Below are 22069 nucleotides of genomic sequence, written 5' to 3'. Positions count from 1 at the left end.
TCTTTAGCAAGAAGGTAAACACCCTGTTTTGTTTACCCATGTCTATTTAAACTGTGAATGAAGTGAAGCAACAGGCTGGGAAGCAGAAAGAGGAAAGCAGCTCTGAGTGGAAGTGATACAAGCACTGATTGCAACCAGGCTTTTCAGATTTATGAAAAAATAACTCCCTTCCCCAAGGAGATACTTTGGAAGCTGAAAGCTAAGAACTTAAGTACAAAGGCTTTTGTTTTTATTGACATTGTAAGAAACATTTTTTTCTTTGTTACAAAAAAGCTAAGTGGTTCTGAAAGCAGAAGTACAGTTCATATGTACACAGTGCTACAGACCCTTCAGATCAACCTAAGGCTTGAGAAACATCAGATCATAACTGCAGGTTTATCAAATGAAGACCACTAAGGTCTGTTACAGCTGAACTCTATATTCCTACCGTACATAAATGTATTTACATGTTCTCTTTTTTTAATTTTTTTAAAAAGGATTACAAGCTTTATAAAAAAAAATTTAAAAATTGAAAAAAAAAAGCAACATTTTTTTATCTTACACATCTGCAGGACTGACAACAGTAACTGTTCCATAGGAGACATTCCACCAATCCAAGGACAATAACACATGAATATCAGAGGTTTACAAGACGTTTCAGACACTATTAACAGTGGTATGTGCTATTAGCTCAGTGGCAAGTACAGCCTCATCAGGAAAATTTGGAAAACACATCCTGGTCCCTCTCTTTTACAGGGTCAACGCAAAATAAGGCACATACATTGCAAGAATATAAACACTGCTGTCCTGGCAGACAAGCTGTGGTGGGACAGGCGTGGGTGAGCCGACCTGCCATCTCATTGAGGGGTGGGGGAAGTGACAGTGATGGAAAGTGACAGTGACAGCAGCCAGCCAGCATCTTAATGCACATACCATTTGGGGCCATTCTCCAAGGAGAGAATAACATCATCTGCCACGTGGATGTGTGGGACCATTGTACCCCACAGTAAAGCCATGTGGGAGCCCACTGACTTTCCTGCAAACACACCTTTCCTTTACCTTTGTGTAACTGGCAGATAAACTCTTCACTGGCAACTTCCACTTTGTGGAAATAAAAGTGTCTGGAGAAACACACATGCTTCAGGCAGGGTGAGTGTTACTGATGTGCCCAAGGCCAACAGTAACAAACATGGAAGACTGTCACAGAGCCATTATAAGAAATGGTGATTTAGACTTATGCTGCAATGCTTTAAAAACAGAACATTCATGATATTTTGTGCCTTTTCTTGTACTCTTGGGTGAGCAGTGAGTTTCCAACAGCTATGCAAAAATCAACTCATGTGCCACGTGCACAAAAGCAAGCTTTGACTCTGTAGCTGGAAGAGGAAGAGTAGAGGGATGCCAGTAAACTCATCCCACCAGGGTTGATGTGGCTTTCCCCAGACTGCAATATGTTGAGAAGGAGGTTGACAAGTGAAGGCCGATGTCCAGTGTAACAGTGCCATGCTCAGAGAGATGAGCCTACCTTATCAAAACAGAACCAAAACCCAAGATAGATGGGCTATGATGTATTGCTACCTCACAGGTACCAAAAACAGGCTCTTTAGTATAAAACAGAAAAGCTTGAGAAAACACTAAAAACTGAAGAGTGACATATGAACCTGAGTGGCACATACTTAATGGTGAAAATGATATATCATTTGCACAAACTCCCCAAGGACACAGTGGAGTCTCCGATTCTTCAGCTTTGCCAAATCAAATGGGATGCCTTTCTTGAGCATGTGGTTTCTACCAAGACACACTGCTGGCCCAAGACAAGGCTAAGTGAGTGACGAAGGTTTGTCAAATCCAGGAAGCCAAATTGGCTACTCAAACAGTCCCTTTTAGCCTGGAGCAATATGAATGGCTCCTTCTAAGGTCTGATGGATCACATCTGTTAATAGCTTCCCAGCATCAATTGCACCAGCAGATACAATTATGAACTGGAAAATTGCATTTAAAAAATAGTTGGGGATGTTTGGGGTTTTTTTAATGTATTGGCTCCATAACAATAAAAGACTTCTCTCCCCAACCACCTACTCCCAGGCTGGTCATAAGTCTCCCTGTTGAAATTGTTTATAAATATGTAATTGATGGCTTTAGTAAAAAGTCAGGATTGATTACTGAGAACTGTCTGAAACATGTCCAGCACAGCCTTTTCTCAATGCCTACAGTGCTGCTTCTCTGCAGGGTTGTGAGCTGTATCCCAGTGCTGCAATGCACAATATGGCCTTGGAACATTCTTGCCCCTGTGGATCTGCACAGTGGAATGAATGCTTGTTCCAGCAGCAGGGGTTGTGTACAGTCAGCAGGTCTCTACAGGGCCTTTGGGCAACAACAGAGCAACAGGGAGTAGCTTCCTCCTGCCACCACAGCAATCCAGTCATTTGCCATGGTGAGCTGTGCCCAACTGCCTGTGCAGCCCAAGGATCACTGCAGGCAGGCTGTGATAGCTGGTCAGGAGCAGGGAGGCTGGGAGGGGAACTGGCAGAGGGAAAAGTGCAGGATGAGCGAATGTGTGTGCATGGGACAAGTTAAGAAAGAAATGCTGGCTAAAGATACAAAGAAAGACAAGAGCTAGATCATGATAAAAGGTGTAGGATAGTTACATTTGTCTTGATTTCTGACATTCCAGCTCACAGTGCAAATCTCTTGGTACATGCTGTGATAAGCTCAAATATGGCCCCTGCACCAGATTCCTATGATGTTTTCGTACTGATTTATACATCCATCCTCTAACAGCTGTTAACAGATCAATGCTATGTGACAGCTTCACTGAGATTCCATTCCTACACATTTCCTCAAGTGCCCTGTCCTGAATCAGCTGGTATTTCACCTTTTCTTTTACAACTGAAAAAATGCTATGGTTTTCTAGCCTACAGAAGTCACCTTCTGATTTTGACTGGGCTAAAGTTTATCTGTATTTCAAAACTGACTATGCTCCCTCTTCTCCTTGTATGTCTACTATAACATCGGCTCCTTACAGTGGAGTGGGTGAACTTAAAGCTTGGTCTTGTGATTGTTCCCCTCAGCAGCCTGTTCACCCAGGAGCACCGTGTGTTCAGTAGTGCAGACACAGAGCCCAGCAGAGCCAGAAACAATCCAGTGCTCACAGAGCAAATGCCACTCACTTCTACCAGTGAGCAGCTTCATGATCACAGTGCATTGGTTTCAATTTTTTGCCGGTGCAACTGACCCTGGGCATTGACCCACTGGTTTGCTTTGAAATTAAACGCACATGGTGTCACCAAGAGAGAGAGAAAGAAGCTGGGTTGGTCTTTCTGAGCTTTGATTAGCTGCCAGACAACTCAGTTGGTTAGAGCATGATGCTAATAGCATCAAAGTTGTGGGTTTGATCCTCATACAGCCCATTCACTGAAGAGTTGGACCTGATAATAATTCCAGATCAGAATAGTCTGTGATCTGTGAATACTTGCTGTTCCCCTTGTTTCTTTGCTATTTTTAATGGCGGTTTAAATTTCTTAATTTTGTAAAGCCTGGACACAGTGGAAAAACATTTAAGATTATCAGATTGCTTGCAACTGCTTTGATTTATTTGGCTAGTTGGAGAACTGGGCCAGACATTCATTTTCTGCTTCTTTTACATAACATGCCTATGATGTTTCTGAAGCTGTATGTATCCATGGGGCTGTCTGGGCTAAAGGGGATGAACACACAGTTCTTCCAGCAAATAAGAACCAGTTGCTCAGCAAGTTACACCTCAACAATTTGCATTAAAAATAAAAGAATTCCCCGCTATGAAATACTGCTATGTTGTTATTTCATTGTATGAAATACTTCATAAGACCCTGATTGTATCTCCACAAATGTGTTATGCATTAGGACTATAGACTACCAAAGTCACTACACATGCCCATAATTTGCTATCCAGTCATTTAAAAAAGAAGGCTGAAAACCAGAATGCCAAATATTGCAAAAGATGAGAGTTGGGCTATGACAGCTTTCTGGTCTTCTTCTTCCTCTGAAATAGGCTGAACATGACACAATCTCAGTATCGTTATTCATGGCAGTGGCAGCTATCTGTGTGTGTGTTTACAAAATCCTTAAGCTTTCGCTTTAAGAGATCAAAGGACTGATAGTTCTTACATTTCTTATTTGCTTGAACCTCCCAACTTTTTGTGCTCCATGTTTCTGAAACTGCAGCCCAGGGGTACCATGGCAGTGCATTTCTAAACTGGTTTTCCACCTCAGTGTGATGTGTCCAATGCATCCAGAGAGGATTTCATCACTGTATGCTCACTTTACATTGTGCCTGGTTTAAGGTTCAAGGGGAAAAGATGCAACAGTTTTATAAGGTCTAGCCTCATTTGAGTAACAGAAAATTATTAAGTCTTTTCATCAGGCCTTTCTTTACAAAAATACCCCCAAACAAAACAAAACAAAACAAAAAACAAAACAAAACAAAACAAAAGAAACAACATGCACTTCACACGTTTACATTGGTTTACAATTAAAAAACAAAAGAAAAAAAAAAAGGAAGCATACAGACATTTGAAAAGGGAGATAAAGAGAGAGAAAAGAGAGAAAAGGAGAGAATGGGTGTAGCAATACTGATTCAAAACTGAAATGGAAGACAGTTTCTCCCTAGAACACTTTAGGGTTTTCAGAGTCCTTATTCCATAAAAGGAATATACTTGAAACACATCCCATTTAGGTGAGATGAGATTGCTAAAATACATACACAACTAAAAAATATTAGTCTTTTTTTTCCCATCTGTTGTCTCCTAAGTGTTTTTTTGTTTTTTTATGTCTATTGCATAACAGCAAGAAACTTGCTTTCTTCTGCAAGTGAGGTCAACAAAGAGCTCATGTCCCCAATAGCCATGTTGGTTGTGCTTACAGGCATAGCTGGGAATGTAAGAGATGTTCGGGGAGTGGTGAGGCGTGAGGAATTGCGGGAGACATTTTGAATGATACTTGGGCTCAGGGCTCCCGAAATTAAGCTGACATGGTCCCCATCATCTATGATAGCATCAAAATCTATCTGCACACTCTCTAGACTGTTGTCGATGCTGTCGACTGTGCTTGACACTTGGTTAGCCCCCGGGGAAAGAAGCTCAGATGAGTTTTCAGTTGCAGTCCCCTGCAGCAGGCAGCTGGCTTCTGAACCAAAGAAAGAACCTGTTTTCATAGCTTGGTGGCTAAAGCCCATGGTTTGGTCATACAACTGACCGGAGTAATTCTGCATGTTAGAGCAGAACTGCTGTGATTGACCTTGCATTTCCATCTTAATGGTGTTTACCCTGTACATCTGGTTGCCATCACCTGTGTGTCTTTGCTGTTGGGACAGGTTGTTTCTCAAGACATTTTGCCGTCTGCTGCTGCTGTAATTAGAACATGACTGGTAACTTCTGGCCACTGACAAACCTGAAGGCTGGCTACTAATGGTGTTAGACACCAGTGGACAACTCTGTGGCCCTTGATACAGGCTGCCTTGTGAGGTAGGACTAACCTGCCCTAGCATCATTTGACCAGACTGATTGACTCCCTGGTAATGAACACCATCTCCAACTGGCTGGCTTTGCAAATATTCTTGTTCCATCATATTCCTGTCCTGCATCCCATTTGCCATACTGATGGTTTGATCGCTGGATGCCAGGGGGTGGCTGAAATTTTGTTGGTTCCCATTCACTGGCATGTTGCTGATTCTCAGCTTCTGCCCTTGCACTGCCATACCACAGGAATTGTCCGTCACCCCAGCCATCATTGCTTGCCTGCCCATGCTTTCACTGTAAGGCTTGTTGGACTGCATGCTGAAAGAATTCCCATCTCCGCTGCCAAGAGTCATGTTTTGCTGTAAACTGTAGGAAGTGTTGCTCTCCACCAGGTTCTGATAGCCATTCTGCTGGGCCATGCTGCTTCTCTCCAGGTTCTGCTGCTGAACCATCATATTGTTGTACAGTCTGAAGGTCCGAGCCTGCTGCACTGCTGACCGCTGACCACATTTCAGCTTTGAAGGAGATAAGTCAGAACTCCCTGAGCTTACTTCATTCCACTGAATGGGCAAGTCACTCTTATTTGCCTCGGGACCCGCCTGCTGACTGCTCGGTGGAGGGGCTTGGTCAAAGTTGCTGGGGTTGCTGTTTCCTGAAACTGAGCTGTGATGCATTTTGTTGCTGTCTAGGACATTGTTCAACAAATGGTCGTACATGCCCTGGTTCTGGGAATTCAGATACTGGACCACGTCATCTGGCAGGAGATCCTCATCATTCAGACTGCTACCTGCTTCCATGGTAGCAGCCTCCAGGGCGACGTTCTCACTGATGCTTGGAGGACAGGGGGAGCTGAAGCCGCGGAAGGCGCCACCCTCAGAACGGGTGTAGTTCTGAAGAACGAGGTTGCGCTTTTCCATGGATGGAGGCAAAGCAGGAGGGTTAAAGCTATTAAGACTGTTGAAACGCTGGACTCTCGGGACAGAGAGGTTGTCGGAGGCCATTCTGACTGGATCACTGGCTCTCCTTGTCCCATTTCCTAAAGCTTCGTGAGACAGAAAATGCCTCCTGCTGTAACCATTTGCCCCACCATCACTACATCTTCGAGGGACATTCACTGGAGGCAGTGGAGATACTCCAGACTCCCTGCAGTCACCCAAGAGTGCCATCCTTGTCTTGAGGCTCATCCTCTCCATGTTAGGCAGTGGAGTTGGTGGGGGTCCACCAGTAGCTGCTGCATATTTAGCTTTCAGCCTGTATTGCTGAGCCGGGGTGAGGCTGAGAAGACTTGGCAGGTCATCACACTGGCTTGCTTCACTGGAGCGCCGGGAGGCATCCGTCGAGATGGGGTCGTAGGAGTCTGCAACGCTCACGTTCTGTGGCCTGCCCTCAGCCTGGGAGGCATCGCTGGACCTCCGGCTGGAGAAGCAAGGTGAGATTCCAGAGGACCTGCGGCTGCTCAGGTAGGCTGAACTGATTGTGCTAGTATTGCTGTCCCTCCTGTTCAGCATGTTCAACACAGTGATGTCCGTACTCGAGAGTTCATTCCTGTTTGGCAGAATAGTCATGGATCCTCCGACACTGCAGCTGCTGTTCGACTGGGTACCTGCGGGTAAAATTCACAGTTGATCAAAGAGGTATTACCCAGAAACTGGTGTGAAAAACACACGGTAAAGAAGTAAGTGGAGTATAAGTGAAGAACATCATCACAGTCATCACAGTGCTCTTTCTTGAAAGAAGCAGGGATAAAAACTGTGTCCTTAGGTTAAAAGTTAATTCAGAGACTCAAGGGTAACATTTCAGTGTGAATCCCAGCAGAAAATTTATAGCCCATAGCCACAAACTGTCATCAGCTGGTGCAGTGCAGCTATGCTGGCGGATGTGCCAGGAGGACACATTCGTAAGGGAGCTTTTTATAGGCAAAATATAATTGAACAAGCATTTGCATGAAATGACAAAATATACAAATTGGAGGCTATTCAAGGTCATTTCTAAGACTTCTTGAAATAGTCTTCAAATAACTCTTAACAACCGCAAAACATCTTTGCTGGTTTCCTTGTTTTGGTTTTAAGTAAACAGGATAAGTTTCTTAATTTTACATAGTTTCTTTTGATTGAATGGGTCTCAGAAAACCTGGGCTGTCACTGCTGGGTGGAGCCCAGAAACCTACAGGCATGCTGTAGGCAAAGTAGGGGCAGCAGTGACATCCCTTTTGGTCATGAGCAGCTCTTTGGAGGAAAACAACTGGGGATCTTCAGAGTCCAACCTCGCCTTGCTCCCATTCATGGATACCTGCCCTTTTCAGCAGTAGCATCTGTACATGTGATTTCTTCTATGTGTGGGAACAGGTTATGTAAAGGGAAGCCCACCACATCTCTGCAATGGCTGCCTTGCAAAAGCCTCAGCAGAAGGACTTCCATACAATAAACTCACAAGTATTTATTTCTTCTGCCTTGCCTCAAAACAAGACAGAATTATGATAATCTTGAGTCAAAACCTTTAACTGTAGGGAATATTTAAAATGTGATTATTGGCTCCCTTGCTAGCTAGCCCCTGTTCTGTAACACCCAGGACTATCAGACTTCTCAGAGGGTTGATAGAAAGACTTGCAGTGAGGGAATAAACAGAAAGTGATCAATTTACAAATAATTTCACATCTCCTGAGTTTCCCAAGCTGTGCAACTCCTGCAAGAGTTGCAAGATTGAGCTAGCAAGCAACAAGATTAAGGACAAAAAGCGTTATCACTCCTATTACGTGCATCTCACCGTTTCCTATGAGAGGCGGCAAGGTCGGGGCTTTGGAAGGTGGAACGGGGTTCAGTCTTGGAAGCATTCCATTAACTTGTTTCAACCTTTCTAATTTCACTTGCTCCATCCATTTGGTCCCTGTCATATTCCTCCTGGCCTGTAAGCCAAGTGCTGTGGTGGCTGTGGAAATGGTAGAGTCCATGATTGGGGTTTCGTCGATGACACTGAGGTCTCCTACACTACCACCACCGGTCAGAGTAAGCTCGATCCCATTGTTGGAATAGTTGCTGATGGGGGACTGTTCGCTGCTGCATGTAGACTGACCACCAGGGCTTGGCTGAGATGTCTGTTGGAGGGAAGTAAGAGACAAAAGAGCGTGAGGATTAAGCAAACAATGTTAAGAGCCTTTGTGCTAAAAGAAGGTCTAAATGGAGCTGAAGATATATAGGTATAGAAAAGTTCAGCATTGAATGATAACACTGATCGTTCATAAAGAGACTTTCTAGATATTGGCTTCAACTGCAGTGAATGGCATTGTAAAACACAAGACTAAAATCCCCTTTCACGTGTTGCTGATATACAATACATCTCCATAAGACATTTATCTAAGTTATTTCCAGAGTTACTTCTATCACTTCAAGCTATTTGTGAGCACCTACAGACGGATACCCTATTTTGCTTATGTGCTGTTCCCAACTGAAGCTCACAAAAACCAAACCAAAACTCAGCCATGTTACAAGGTATTAGCTTACACTGCTAGGCTTGTAAACAAACAAACAAAGAAGACTCCAACAACATTGGAATTTGGGTTTTTTTAATTAGACTTGTGGCTAAAGAATGTAAGCATTTTCCAGGCTTAAGGCTCATTGTTACAAACAGTGGTTGGCCTGAAATGTTAGCATGTAATAAAACAGGCACAAAGCATCAGTGTAAAAAATACTGTATCATATTATCAGCATCCCGTGACCCTGGCAGCATCAGGTCTAACTTATACCTCCTCTTATACCTAACCTCTGCTCTGAATCAAGAAGGTGATGATCCACTAAACCAAATCCTTTGTTTCATTAGAATTTAAGATTTTAAATGCAGGAATTTAAGTAGACCATACAGGCTGCTAGTCTGCAGGGATATAAACATATCACAATAACATCTTTCTTAACAGGGAGTGTTCCCTGCTGCTCTAGCAGAACTCTTGCTGTGGGAAAACACAGTCTTGATTTACTTTTCAGACTTTTTATAAAGTTCTCTCAAAAGAATGGGAAAATTGAAAAACTAACAGGCAAAACAGAGAAAGACAGACAGAAGTCTCTGGACTTAATATCTCACTGTAAGGTTCTATCAGTGTGATCACAAATCAGTGGGGCATGCAGTATCATTTTGCTCACAAGAACAGTTTCATGTAAGTATTTAACTTTTAGGGTTTCTGATGTGGTTTTGTTTTTTGGTTTTGGGTTTTTTTTTCTGCCACTCTGTGATCTTTATGTACATTTTATTGAAAAATGTGGTCTAGAATTTCTGAAGTGGCAGGGACGACTCTCACTTTAAACATCAATGAATGAAGACACAGATTCATGGCACTACTGTAGTTTCATATGCCCCTAAGGAGTCCATTTGAGATTCAATAACTATTTTATTATTTCTAGCTTGAATGATGATACTTAAAATTTATGAGACCACACTGAGTAAGTTCATTTCCAAATCCTGGCCATAGCAGATTTGGTGAAGAGAATAGAAATAGCAGTTATTATACGGAAGAAAGTTTGTGCTTCTGGACAATAGCTCCATGCCATATGGAAGAAGAGTAAAAGTGATCAGAAGCCTGTTCTTGCAGCACATGTCAAGATCACAGTGAGGCAGGGTACAGAAATAAGAACTGTATAATGCAGGACATAGATTTCTAGATGTGCAATACAAAAAAAATGGATGTCTCATCTAGAGGGGAAAGTACAAAGACATTACTGAAGATATTTCACCAACATAAGTTAGATTTTTCACATGTCAAGTGTTGCAAAATGCTCACAACACATTACAACTGGGAATGCACTTGATGGATTGCACATTACTAAATAAAGGAATGATTGAACAACAGGCAGAAGACTAAAATAAAAACATAAATAATGTTGCAATAAGAAAAACAGCAGAAAAGTTAAAATGCCCTCACCTTATTACCCACTGTCCTTAGGAAGTTAGAATAAGACATTTAAGAGCATTAGACAGAAAAGACATTGGATTAGTTGAAAACCAAGAAAATATACCCTAGTTCATACATGCAATGAAAAACAAGATACACAGAATTATTTTTAAAATATAATTTTCAGTGAGAAATATTTAATACTATGTAAGCTATAGGCATTAGTACCCCTCTTCCACAAAGTTTCCTGCTAAAACTGTGTTCAACATATCTCAATAATGTTACAGGTTTACCTAGCAAAGCAAAAGAGATTTTGTTCCTTTGTAAACTAAGGTAGTTATCATCAAAGATGGCAGAAGACCTCCTTTAGACTTCAGCAGGAGCTTACTCTGAGCCCTTCAAAGTTTTTAAATTCAGTATTAATACTGAACAGTTTGAACATAAGTCTTAGGTACAACATAGCAGTAACTCATATTTCAGTGAGTAATCACTTTGAATTGCAGCATGATTAACAGTATGAGCAGAATTTGGAGGGCTCATATTTGTAGGGCTGGATACAGATGAATCATAGACCCAGATGGGGAAGAGGATGGAGTGGCTGCCTTTGAATGAACTCTTGTGAAGAGTGCAGATGGCACATGAAATTCAGTCAAATAAAAGAACTTGTGTATTTAAGATAGCACCTCAAAAATGAAATACAGGTCTTTCAACAGTTTAATGCAATACCTCAAGGTAAACCAGAGAAAAGATCTGCAGACTGTCAATTCAAGTTGATTTAGTTAAACTTGAATTAGGTTAACTTGATTGAGTATTAGATAAACATAAGAGGTCACATCACAACTGTTATTAAAAGATGCCCATCTGCTGTTTAAGAAAGTCAGTTAATTCTGCTTGAGTTTGATCCATTACCCAAAAGTTTCAAGCCCCTAAAATCTGATTGCTTCCCCAGGTTCTCCAAAAATTATCATCATCAATATCATCATTTTAGTCATTTGGACCTGTTGTGGCTTAGTTTGGTTTGTTTTGCTTCTTTCTTATTCTGGCTTTCAGCCTGCAAGATTCAGATTCACCATCTTTCTTCTGGAAACAGAAGGGTTGGAAAATTATTTTTTTTTAAATGAAAACTCTGATTTTCTCGTACTCTGCTGATTCCAAAAGAGGGAGTTTTTTAAGAGGAACAATTATTGTGGCAGTTGCCAGCACTGCACTTATTCCATATTACACAGATTAGATGTAATCTTTTCGTTTTCTATTTCTTAGGCTTTAAAACATTTTACAATGTAAACACAGAAGAAGACCTCACAAAACCAAATCTTGTGAGCCAGAGTTTACAGACTTGAGCATTTCATACAGGGATTATTAACTGGTTGCAGGAAGAAAAGGACAAAGGGAGTGGCACGGCGTATTGCATACCATTGGTTTTTCCGACTTGACCGCTTTCACTTGGAGGCATTCTTCACGCTTTGAGGTAGTGTTGCTGAGGTCCTTCTGCTCACCAATTGCACCCTGAGTCTGATGGCCTGGTGACCGAGTCTGGGAGTGGCTGCCCGGGTCCCTTGGTGGCGGAGGCCGTGGGTGGATGTCTCCCCGCTGCTTCTTGGTGACGTGTGCCTCCGGGCCGTGCACGGTCTTCACGTGCTTCCGGAGAGAGCTGGGGTCGGTGTAGCGCTTCGTGCAGCCCGGTATCTTGCAAACATACGGTTTCTGACAAGATGCAAAAAAGAACACCTATATTAGATTTAATTCCACGTGGGACTCCCAGAGAACTCCTCGGAACACAGCTGGTGTCACAGTTGTATGCTTTCACAGTGAATTTGTTACCCTAATTTATGGTCTCTACAACAACTGAATCATAGAATGGTTTGGGTTGGAAGGGACCTTAAAGATTATTTAATTATCCACTCCCCTCCCAGCACAGGCAGGGACCCCTTGGTCAAAGCCACATTCAAACCTGGCCTTGAACATTTCCAGGGATGGGGCATCCACAGCTTCTCTAGGAAGCCTCTACCAGTGCCTCAGTAGCCCCACAGTAACTAATTTCTTCCTTTTAACTATTCTAAATCTACCCTCTTCCAGTTTAAAGCCATCACCCCTTGTCCTATCCAACTGTCACTGCACCTAGTCAAAACCATAATTCCCTTGTTTCAGAAGGTAGCAATTAGTGCTGCACAGTTGATTGAGGGCAGAGTCTCTCATGAGTGAGCACAACTGGCACAGTTTTCATTAATCTTAGCAGAAGAGTCAACTCAGCTATGGCAATTTATGAAGACTGGTCTAATTTTCAATCCTGTCCCTTGCCCTCAGCAGTTTGATAGCCTTCCCAGTATGCCTAATACCTATTATTTGACACTGAGAGGAAAAACCCCTTCCAAAAGATGCTGGCCATTTGTTCAGGCAGAAGTAACTGAGTAAACATTTTTTTCTGGCTCCTTCAGATCACCAGTATGAGGTCAAAGCATAAGATACAGTGCCATGAACATTTTCACATTGCAGCAATATATGCACTAATACTATTATTACTGCTACTAGCATAACTCATCACTCATTTTTTTAGAAACCACTTTCTTTATCTGTGAATTTCTATAGTTCTCTAAGCATGTAGAATAAAGTAAATTTACTGTCTTATAAATTAACAAAGCCTTTGTTCTTGTATTGTGAGGGGATTAGAAGAAAGACCTGAGCACTTCCCAAATCCTTTAATTGCCTCGGGAAGCAAAGTATTGTTCACTCACTTTTATTACTGAATTGTTTCCAGGAAACTACTATGTTAAAGGGTTTTTTTCAAAAAATAGAAAGAGACCTTCATACAGAGTTTCTCAGAGGGGTTCTCTGTCTGCTTACACATGGCACTGTGGAGCCTTTGACAGATGTAGCTTTGTCATAGCTGTCTAAGGCCTGAGAATGCTTCCACTGATATCAGTGGAAAAAAAATCTTCCCATTTAGTTGAATAAGGGCAAGAATGAGCAATTTAGAGATGATGTTGAGCTACCAAGGCAGGTTTTCTCAAGTTGCTATGGAAGTACAAGTTACTGAGCTCTCCTCTGCATGAGTAAGGAATATCGTCATGAAGATATGTAAGCTGCTTTTAAGATTCTCTGTAGATTACCCACTTAAAGCCAAAATGGCACTGCAAGCAAGTGCTGAATTTGGTCTGTATTCACTGCATTCACATCACTCCACCAGTGCATGTTGCCCTAGAAGATTAGCCAGTTTTGGCGTGAAGTAATGGTGAAGGAAATGCTTCATTTTTCCCTGTGGCTGCACCTATCAGAAATCATGTGCAGCATAAAATTTCTCTGCTTGACTTACTATTAGACACAAAATTCTGATCTTAACACAGGGGCAGGTCACATCGCTAAGTATAACTCATCAACCAGGCAGCACACAGATTGGTTCTGAAAGTGAATGAAAAAAAGAAAGCTCAGGCAGCTATTGGTAAGGCTTGGCAAACTTCCTTCTACCTTGGTGACTATTCATGAAATCACTGCAAAGCTTCAGTGCCATTATTAGGTGGGCTGCTGAAAACACACGTGGCAGGGATGAGGAAACTCAGAGATGTGCAGTGCCCTCTGCTTCTCTTGTGACTGAGGAGATGCTGCAGGGCAGGGACTGGAAAAAGATAAATGCTCCCTGGAGATCTGCTGGCCCTAGTGTGTGCCTGTGACAGACTCGACAGCCAGCTAGAGAAAGATACAAGCTGTGTGGAAATGGTTACAGCTGCTATAGCATGACCCACCCTTCCAGGACTTCCAGGTTTAGGCTACAGGTGAAGGAGCATATGTCAAGAAGGAAAGAGTGGACTCTGAGATGTGAGATTGAGATGCTGTGACTCTGTGCAACTTGAAATGGGCCAATAAAACGTGGTGTGATTCCTGGAAATGGAGGCAGCAGTAACAGGAAACACAGTAATAATGAGATATTGCACTGAGAGTTTGGGAAACAGCTGTGACTGTCTCAGCTGGTTTCATTGAGAAAGGTCGTATTTCCTCTGCTGCATCCCTAGTCCATGAGGTCTGTTCAGGATGGAAAGAAAGAGTAAAAGTGGCCAGACAAGAAGGAAAAGGCATAACTCAGAACTTAAAAGGCAACCCATGCTTTCAAATGCAGAGACTGTGGCTGTTTGCAGCACCCCAAAGCATGCTGGGGAAGCTGCTTCCCAGCAGATGCCTGGTGCCAACACAGGCATGGGGATGGGTCAAGGCACTCAACAAACCCTTCCAGCTCGAGAGGGAAAAATGATCCCACCTTTACAGGGAAAACAGGATCTGTCCTTGGTTAATGCATATGTTTCCATTAGAATCCCTCATTCAAAACTCTCCTAATTAATACATAATAAAACATCAGGTCTGCATGACATACTGTGCTGGTAAGAGCCATCCAGAAGTTAAATTCCTTTCAGGTTGCTGAGGGTTGCTGTGCCTGTCCTCTGTAATACAATACTATGACCACACTGTAAGTCTGTTCAACAATGAATTATATTAATCTTTTGAAGCTGTGCTTACTTACTTCATTGGAATGAGTCCTGTTTTGGTGCTTGGCCCTGTCAGAAGCATTGGAGAAAGCTTTGTTGCAGCCTTCATGTTCACACACATATGGTTTCTCTCCAGTGTGAGATCTCAAGTGCGTTTTCAAGTTTTCTAGTCTGGAGTAGGCCTTTGTACAACCTTCAAACTGCAAACATGAAATAAGTCTGGTTTAGTTTTAATCTTTGAACTTGCAGGAAACACTAAAAGTGAACTTATAAAAGTTCCAAAATTTTCCAAGCTTTCATAACCTTATCTAAGGTAGTTTTGATTTGGAGGGTTTTAATTTTACCCACACAAACTGCACCACAGCTCAAGTTAAAATGCTTTCAGCATTATGTAAATCTTCTCTTACAGGAGAGCACAGTATTTGTGTACTTCGACTAAGACTGAAATCCATTGCAAAGCCACCAGGAGGCTGGTGGCCAGCACCAATATCAAGCTCTGTAAGAAAAAATGCCTTTAAACAATTAAACAAACCTGTTTAATAATGCCTTTTGGGGCTTCTTTGTACTTTAAACTTGATGAAGTGGGCCAAATCATCCAGGGAATCCCCTCTCCTAAAGCTTTTGTCATCTGGTTGTGCTGGATAACAAAGCAGTCTTTTCTCCACAAGGGTCTGACAGATAAGAGCTCAGGGAATGCAGCACTTGTCCTGCTCTGCTTGTTCTCTGCACAGCCCCAGCTTCCTTGTACAAGCTTGGACATAAGACTCCTTTACTTACAGTGCATTTGTGTGGCTTCTCCCCTGTATGTCTCCTCATGTGGACCACCAGCATATATTGGGCTTTGAAAGGTTTCTGCTCTCGGGAACAGTCCAGCCATCGGCACACAAACTCTTTCTTCTCACCATGTATGTGGTCATTGTTGATATGCTGTTCAGGTAGAACAGAGGTTACAGCTTAACAGAAATACAACATCAGGTGCAAGCTAATTGTAATTTCACACTGGAAGAGCACCAGAGATTCAGGTATGAACCAGGTCCTTGTGGTACCGAAAGAATAAGATCATCGGCACTTCCAAGTGACCACAGAGTTCAAATTATAGATCCTACTGGAAGTCCACTAAGGCCCAAGAATGTTTTTTCTACTGAGATCAACAGGCTTTGGATCAGGCCTCAGGGATACAAGCTGATAAATGGATCCTGGATAATCTCATGCATGGCTCCACTTGTGTGATTCACGTTGGGTATTGCTTTTGCAAAGCAAGGAAGTGTTACTTAAGTGTTGCTCAACGTAAACAAGGTTTACAAAAGTAGGCCTTTAGAAACTTATCCTCCAACCTGAAAAATCAACAGAACTGCTAAATCAAGTTTCCAACCCAAATTTTAACTCACTTCCTGTTACTCATATTTTCTTTCAGTAAGTGTAATTAGTTCAGTAAATGTACAGATTGTGGCGGTGGAAATAAAACCCTATACACTGTGAACATAAACTCTGAGTACTGAAGCACACATCAAGTCAGTTTTTCCCATTGCTAACTCTGGCTCTGTCTGAATGTGTGTGGGAGTGACAGCAGCCCCAGCCCTGCTGACTCGGGGGCACATCTTTCTGTGGTCAGTGTCATCCATGTGAGTGTATCCAAAAGCAGGACAGGGCTGTGTACCTTTTACTCTTCCACAAAATTAGCTTGCTCTGTTTCTTTCATTAAGATCTAGTTCAGAAAAGCATTTAAAAATTCATTTAATTCTCTCTGAGTGGAAACAGGCAGGTGAAGCAGTGCCAGCATCCAAATTGGCTTGGTTTTTTTTTAAAGGTTTAACTGTTTGAAATTTTTTTGCACAGCTTTAGAAAATAAAAGAAAATAAAACTACACTTGAACTTTCAGAATCTTTTTTTTTCCCAACAGAAGCTACCCAACTCATCCTCCCGGACTCTCTTGGAGAAATTATTCCACACTGCTGTACTTCTGTCGTTGTGCCACTAGATGGCTGCATTACTCAGCGAATGACATTATTCCCACTAAGGCACCACCAAAAAATATTTCCAGTTTTTATTTGATCACAGCAAAGGGATGAAATCTGTATGTGTTCCATAACGGGCCCACAGAAAATGCCAGCTTTACAGAAACTCAGTAGCTCATACTGGAACACAAAGAAAATAATCCCAATCTTTTCTGAAATCTTGAAATCAGTCAGAAAGCCACATAAAATCGCATATATTCAAAATTATGCACCGTCGCCATGGAAAACAGACCTCCATTGCCTGTAAAAGACGACAGATCTTTTTCTGAAACTTTATTGTCATTTCTTGAAAGTTGTTATGGGGCACAGGATGCATGAACAGAGCAGAGGTGCTGGGCAACATATGACTTGTAATCTGGCAGAGTGAATGTTCCTAAGTGCAGATCTGTAGCCATGCATAATACACACACCTGTGCAAGAAGCACACACATGCCCTGCACTGTGAAATGCCATCAGAAAAGTTCAGTGAGGGCAATGTGTGCTCTTTCTTGAAAGAGAAAGAAGTAACAGGACAAAATTAAACGCATTCAAGTAATTCATAGCCAAACCTCTCTGTAATCATTACAGACCGTGTGTTATGTGGTTAAACCTGCACAGCCACGAGGGGAATGAAGCTTGAGTGTGTGACTCAGGCTTTCCATTTGATACAAAAACCTCAATCACTTCACCACGGCACCTCCTTTTACCTCCTGCTGTGTGGACACTCAGGCACCATGAAGGCTCTTTCAGAGAAAATCTCCATAGGACAGCTTTTCCTCTTTGTCCCTGCAAATCAGCTTGCTCCCTGCACTCCAGACCTCTAGCCTTTAACAGCATGGGAATCCTCTAAAACTGACCTTTCTCATGGGCCTAAAAGTCCTTTCCTCATTCCCTCCCCAGCCCAGGCTCACTGCAGCAGCTGACAGAGCTTGCCGAGGGTGGTGATGAGCATTTGCCTCTCTCCATCACTGGCTTACCTGTCAAATACCTTGTGATCATCCTCTGGTCTCTCACAACTGTGGCCCTCCATACACATTTGCCCTGCTCTCTTATTCGATCAATCCTTTCCTAGACTCTCTGATCTTCCTACAATCAAACCCCTCTTTGTGCTGTTTTCCCTCATTGCTCTCATGGTCCAAGTGGCCCCTGAGAGCTCACTCGAAAATCCATCTCATTCTCATTCAATCCCTCTGAGGCTCCTCATCTTTAGGGAAAGCCTGGAATAAATGAGCCTGTGATCTGCTAATCTGGGTAATTTATTTGGTTCACAGGTGAGCTGCTTAATTGCTTTTTGCAGAGGGGTGATATTTTAGCAGACCTACAAACATGTCCAAATATTGAAAGGCTAGTCTGGAGGAAGACATCTGCTAGACACAAAATCAGCACCAGCAGTGCTCTCAAGTAAGGAGAATCACAGTATTTCATCCTGAGATTCAAACACCCTCACTTGCTGAAATTATGATGAGAAAACTCATCAGTCATCTGCTATGGACATACTGGCAGAACTACACAAATGCAAATCACAAACTAAGTCTACACTGGGGTTTTTTACCATTATCACTTGGCAGAAAGAATGTGCAATTTTTGCAACATGTTTAAAGAGGAGGGAAGTCTCACTGTGCAAACAAGACCATTTAGAAAAGTTCAGAAGTTTATGAACTCTGGCATTCAGGTTCTTTGACTCAGATAATTACCTTTGGATTTTACACGGTGTTTTTGGCTCTCTGTTCTCTATTATGAGAGGAAATGAACAGTTTTGAGCTTGTAAAACAAAGAACAGTCAGGAATAAGAGTATTATGCAAAGCAGAAGCTTTGGTACAGTACAATAAGGATTTATAGGGTTTCAATTTATAATCTGTTTGTAACCTTATTACACCCATGAAATGTCACATTCCAGGGACTAGATCAGAAGGATTTTTTTTCCTGGTGAAATTGAATTTTGATGCAGTTTCAGGGTGTGAAAAAGCTTTTCTTTTAATTTTGTGGGCCCAAACCTGCAAGTTTTACTTATGTCCATAATCCTTATTACAGTAAATAGGCGCATGAAAGCCAATGATATTACTCCCTAGTGTCAGGTTTGCTAGCATAAGGCTCTGAAGCACCAGCTCTGTATTATTAAGAATTTCTGACCTGAAAAAAAAGCCCCCATTAAAAGCTGGAATTCTACAAGCTATCTCCCGTTGCATACAGCTCCACAAAGCTGCTAAACATGGGTCATTTGCAGAATACCAGTCACTTTCATGCTACTTCAACGCTTATTACCAAACCTCTGTTTGTCATGGCTCATTTTCTTTTCTTTAAAAATGTTGTTATCATCCAGTTCCAAAATACCCTAAAACAAACAGAGGGAGCTGACCTAAATACTGATTTTGGTCTCAGAATGACCTACCTTCGAAGGAGGAAGCTCTGAGATGGATTTCAATTCCAGAGCATAAAACCCCACCAGATTAATTGAAATCAAGGCTGAAGTTCGCCTGTCATCTCTACTGGGCAATCTCAAAAACCAGGGATAACGGGAAATTCAATCCACAGTATCCTGGAAGCATAAATGCTTATTACATAGTAAGAAATACTATTGAAAAGGGAATGCCTTAAATCACTCATGTTCTCATATAATCCATACCAACCGTACCTGTTACCCTGTTACTTGATATTGTAGCAGATGAGATGAGGTGACACCGAAGGTAGGATCTGCAATAATCTTAGTGTTCCATTTCCCTCCTCCAAGAGGGTTTTTAGATGAAAGGAGAATCTGGCAGTCCTAGCTGACTGCATGGTACCTGTCAGCTATTCAAAATATAAACAAAGGCCAAATGTTCTCCATGACAGTAGTCAAACAGCAGGAGGAAAGGCCTCTCCATACCCGTGGAGAAACTTAGGAACATCAGAAAAAGAATGTCACTGCAATTAAGATTGCATCTGAACGCAAACTGCTATTTGGTGGTAAGAGCAGAATACTGTGGTCGAATCTCACATTTCTATTTTTTAACCTAGACATGCTGCCCTAGAATGTAGGAGAAAACTGGGAAGAGACCATGCTGTATTGGTATAATGTGGTATGTCAGTGGCAGAGTGAAAGACATATCACCATTGCCAAAATTAGGTTAATTTCAGTTATACAACGACAATTTCAGACTTTTATCTTCTCACAGTTATTTCCCTGTATTTTAAAAAATTAAAAAGGAGGTGCTAAATAACTTCTCACTAGATCTCACCACTGACATTAAGCAGAGGCAGCATTTAAACCATCTTCTAGCACAAATCTCCCCCTGTACTGTGACAAGAAGTCCCTCAAACCATCACGGCTGCTGCATTGGATGCACAGGGGACAAAGTGAGAAAGGTGAAGAGGCATTGCAGTAGAACAGCTGCTAAACACAGCCCATCCTGCAGCTGCACAAGAGAGCTGTGGAGCCCACAGAGAGGACATGTGCAGAGGCTGTGTCTGGCAGTACCAGACCGGATAGCTCTGAAGCTGGTTTGGAAGGGGATTAGCTGTCTCTGACCTGGAAATCCTGCAGGGAACACTTCTATTTCTATGTTTTGTATAGGGAATGTCGATTTGTCCTTAAGCCCACATACAGTTAGAAATAAATTCTTGGTCATCAGGCCCATCCCCTCGCTATGGCAAGTCCCACTGCACATAATCCTGGTCATGAACAGAGCTTCAGCTTCTAAGCACCTTGGTGATCAACTCCCTCTGCTCCCAGTGGAACACGCTTCTAGGAACTCTTCTGCTGGTTAGCAACTAATTTCTAGCTTCGATTTATTCACAGCCAATTTATATTCATTTGTTCTCATGCCAACACTATCCTTCAGCTTAAATAAGCTCTGCTTCCCTGCAGAGTGTTTAGTTCTCTCCCTTCCCCACCCTAACTAACTGGCAGACAACAGTCTCTTCTCCGTCTTCATTCACTGGATTAAATAAATTAGTTCCTTCTGGTCTTCTCTTCAACAACCAAGTCCTAATTCCCCCCCTTAACCTGCTTTGGCTTGAGGTGGGAAAGTCTGAGTCCCATTTGTCATTTTGTTCCCAGATTCCCCATTGCCACTTTGAGGACTGTATTAGTCCATCAGTGGCTCTCTCAGCCTCTTCATCTGGTCTAGTAAAACTTCAACCTTCTTGACCATAATAGTGTGAAGTACACCAGGGCTCACTAGACTTGGTTTAACAGAATTTAAACTTCCTTATCACCACTTAGGTGTAAGTACAGATCTCACATTCACTTTAGACTTGAGATTATTACAAAAGTCTCTGAGTACCTCGTAGCTTGTGAACGTACCTCTCCTAACAACAAACCTCACAAAAGAGTATCTTCTGCTATGGCCACAGTTGAGGCAGAGACTTAAGGTCCAGGAAATCTAAAGGCCACATTCACAGAAGTATTTAGATCTCTGATTCCCACTAAAAGTAGTCACTTGTTCATGAACGGTGTGCATGCTTCTGAGGTTCTTGACCTACACAGCTTCCTGAGATAGACAAGTGACTGCAAAAAGAATATCAGTGTTCATAACAGTGACAAGGCAGCACTTAAGTGAGTCCCCAAGCTTGCCTGCTCCCCAGAGATGCAATATGCAACTCATCACTGCTCCTTGTTACTATTTTAGGCAGTCAGGCAACTGAGAGATGACATCAGACAGGCTTCCCTACGATCTCATTAACATCTTGATAAAGGTTGACTCCATGATCCACAGCAAGATGAACAGACAAAGGCATTGTAAAAAAGTCAGGATATAAAGGAGGTCCTGGTGAGCCAGGAAATCTCCCATGACAATAGAAATCTCATTGTGAGGAGGAAAAAAAAATGCATCTCCATGGAGTGAAATCCCCAGCAGACTTCTCGGACACATTCCAATCACTTCAATCAAGTCTCTCTCAAACCTCTGTGACTGTCTGTTAGAACAATGCATGCATTTTAATTTACTCTTATCTCATGGAAAATAGGTACAGATCCTGTCTGTCCTTTCCTTACAAAATATTTTGCAGCCACAACCAGGCTGAACAGCCCCAAGAGACCAATGTCTCCTCCCTGCTGCTCAAGTTGAGAGTACACTTTTGACCCCATGTCCTTAGGGTGGCATAAGTACTTAAGCCATTTTTAGTTCCTGAGATGGAAGAAGCACTTAAGCTGTTTTAAGCCCTTATGGTGGTATAAACTCTTAAGCTGGTTGCAGTTCCTAAAGCCAAGTGGATGCTGTAGAACTCTGCACTTCCATATAGGCACATGCCTATGGAGAAGCCCAGACAACTAT

At 42.2% G+C, this 22069-nt stretch overlaps 1 protein-coding gene across 3 annotated transcripts in view; it reads right to left on the bottom strand.

Annotated features, from left to right (window-relative positions):
• Positions 1-207: 207 nt before the first annotated feature.
• Positions 208-22069, bottom strand: part of GLI3 (GLI family zinc finger 3) — a 204830-nt gene continuing 182968 nt past the window's right edge. For all 3 annotated transcript variants that reach the window (XM_014883474.2, XM_014883475.2, XM_088167648.1), the window contains 5 exons: positions 15600-15749; positions 14858-15022; positions 11764-12054; positions 8238-8565; positions 208-7077 (listed from right to left, as the gene is read on the bottom strand). In XM_014883474.2, coding sequence (XP_014738960.1) covers positions 4790-7077; positions 8238-8565; positions 11764-12054; positions 14858-15022; positions 15600-15749 — 3222 coding nt within the window. In that variant the 3' untranslated portion in view covers positions 208-4789. The remainder of the gene's footprint in view (positions 7078-8237; positions 8566-11763; positions 12055-14857; positions 15023-15599; positions 15750-22069) is intronic.

Source organism: Sturnus vulgaris, chromosome 1, assembly GCF_052056855.1.
Source record: "Sturnus vulgaris isolate bStuVul1 chromosome 1, bStuVul1.hap1, whole genome shotgun sequence".
NCBI lineage: Eukaryota > Metazoa > Chordata > Aves > Passeriformes > Sturnidae > Sturnus > Sturnus vulgaris.
Note: the sequence above shows the minus strand (reverse complement) of the source record. Positions and strands in the feature narration are given on the sequence as shown.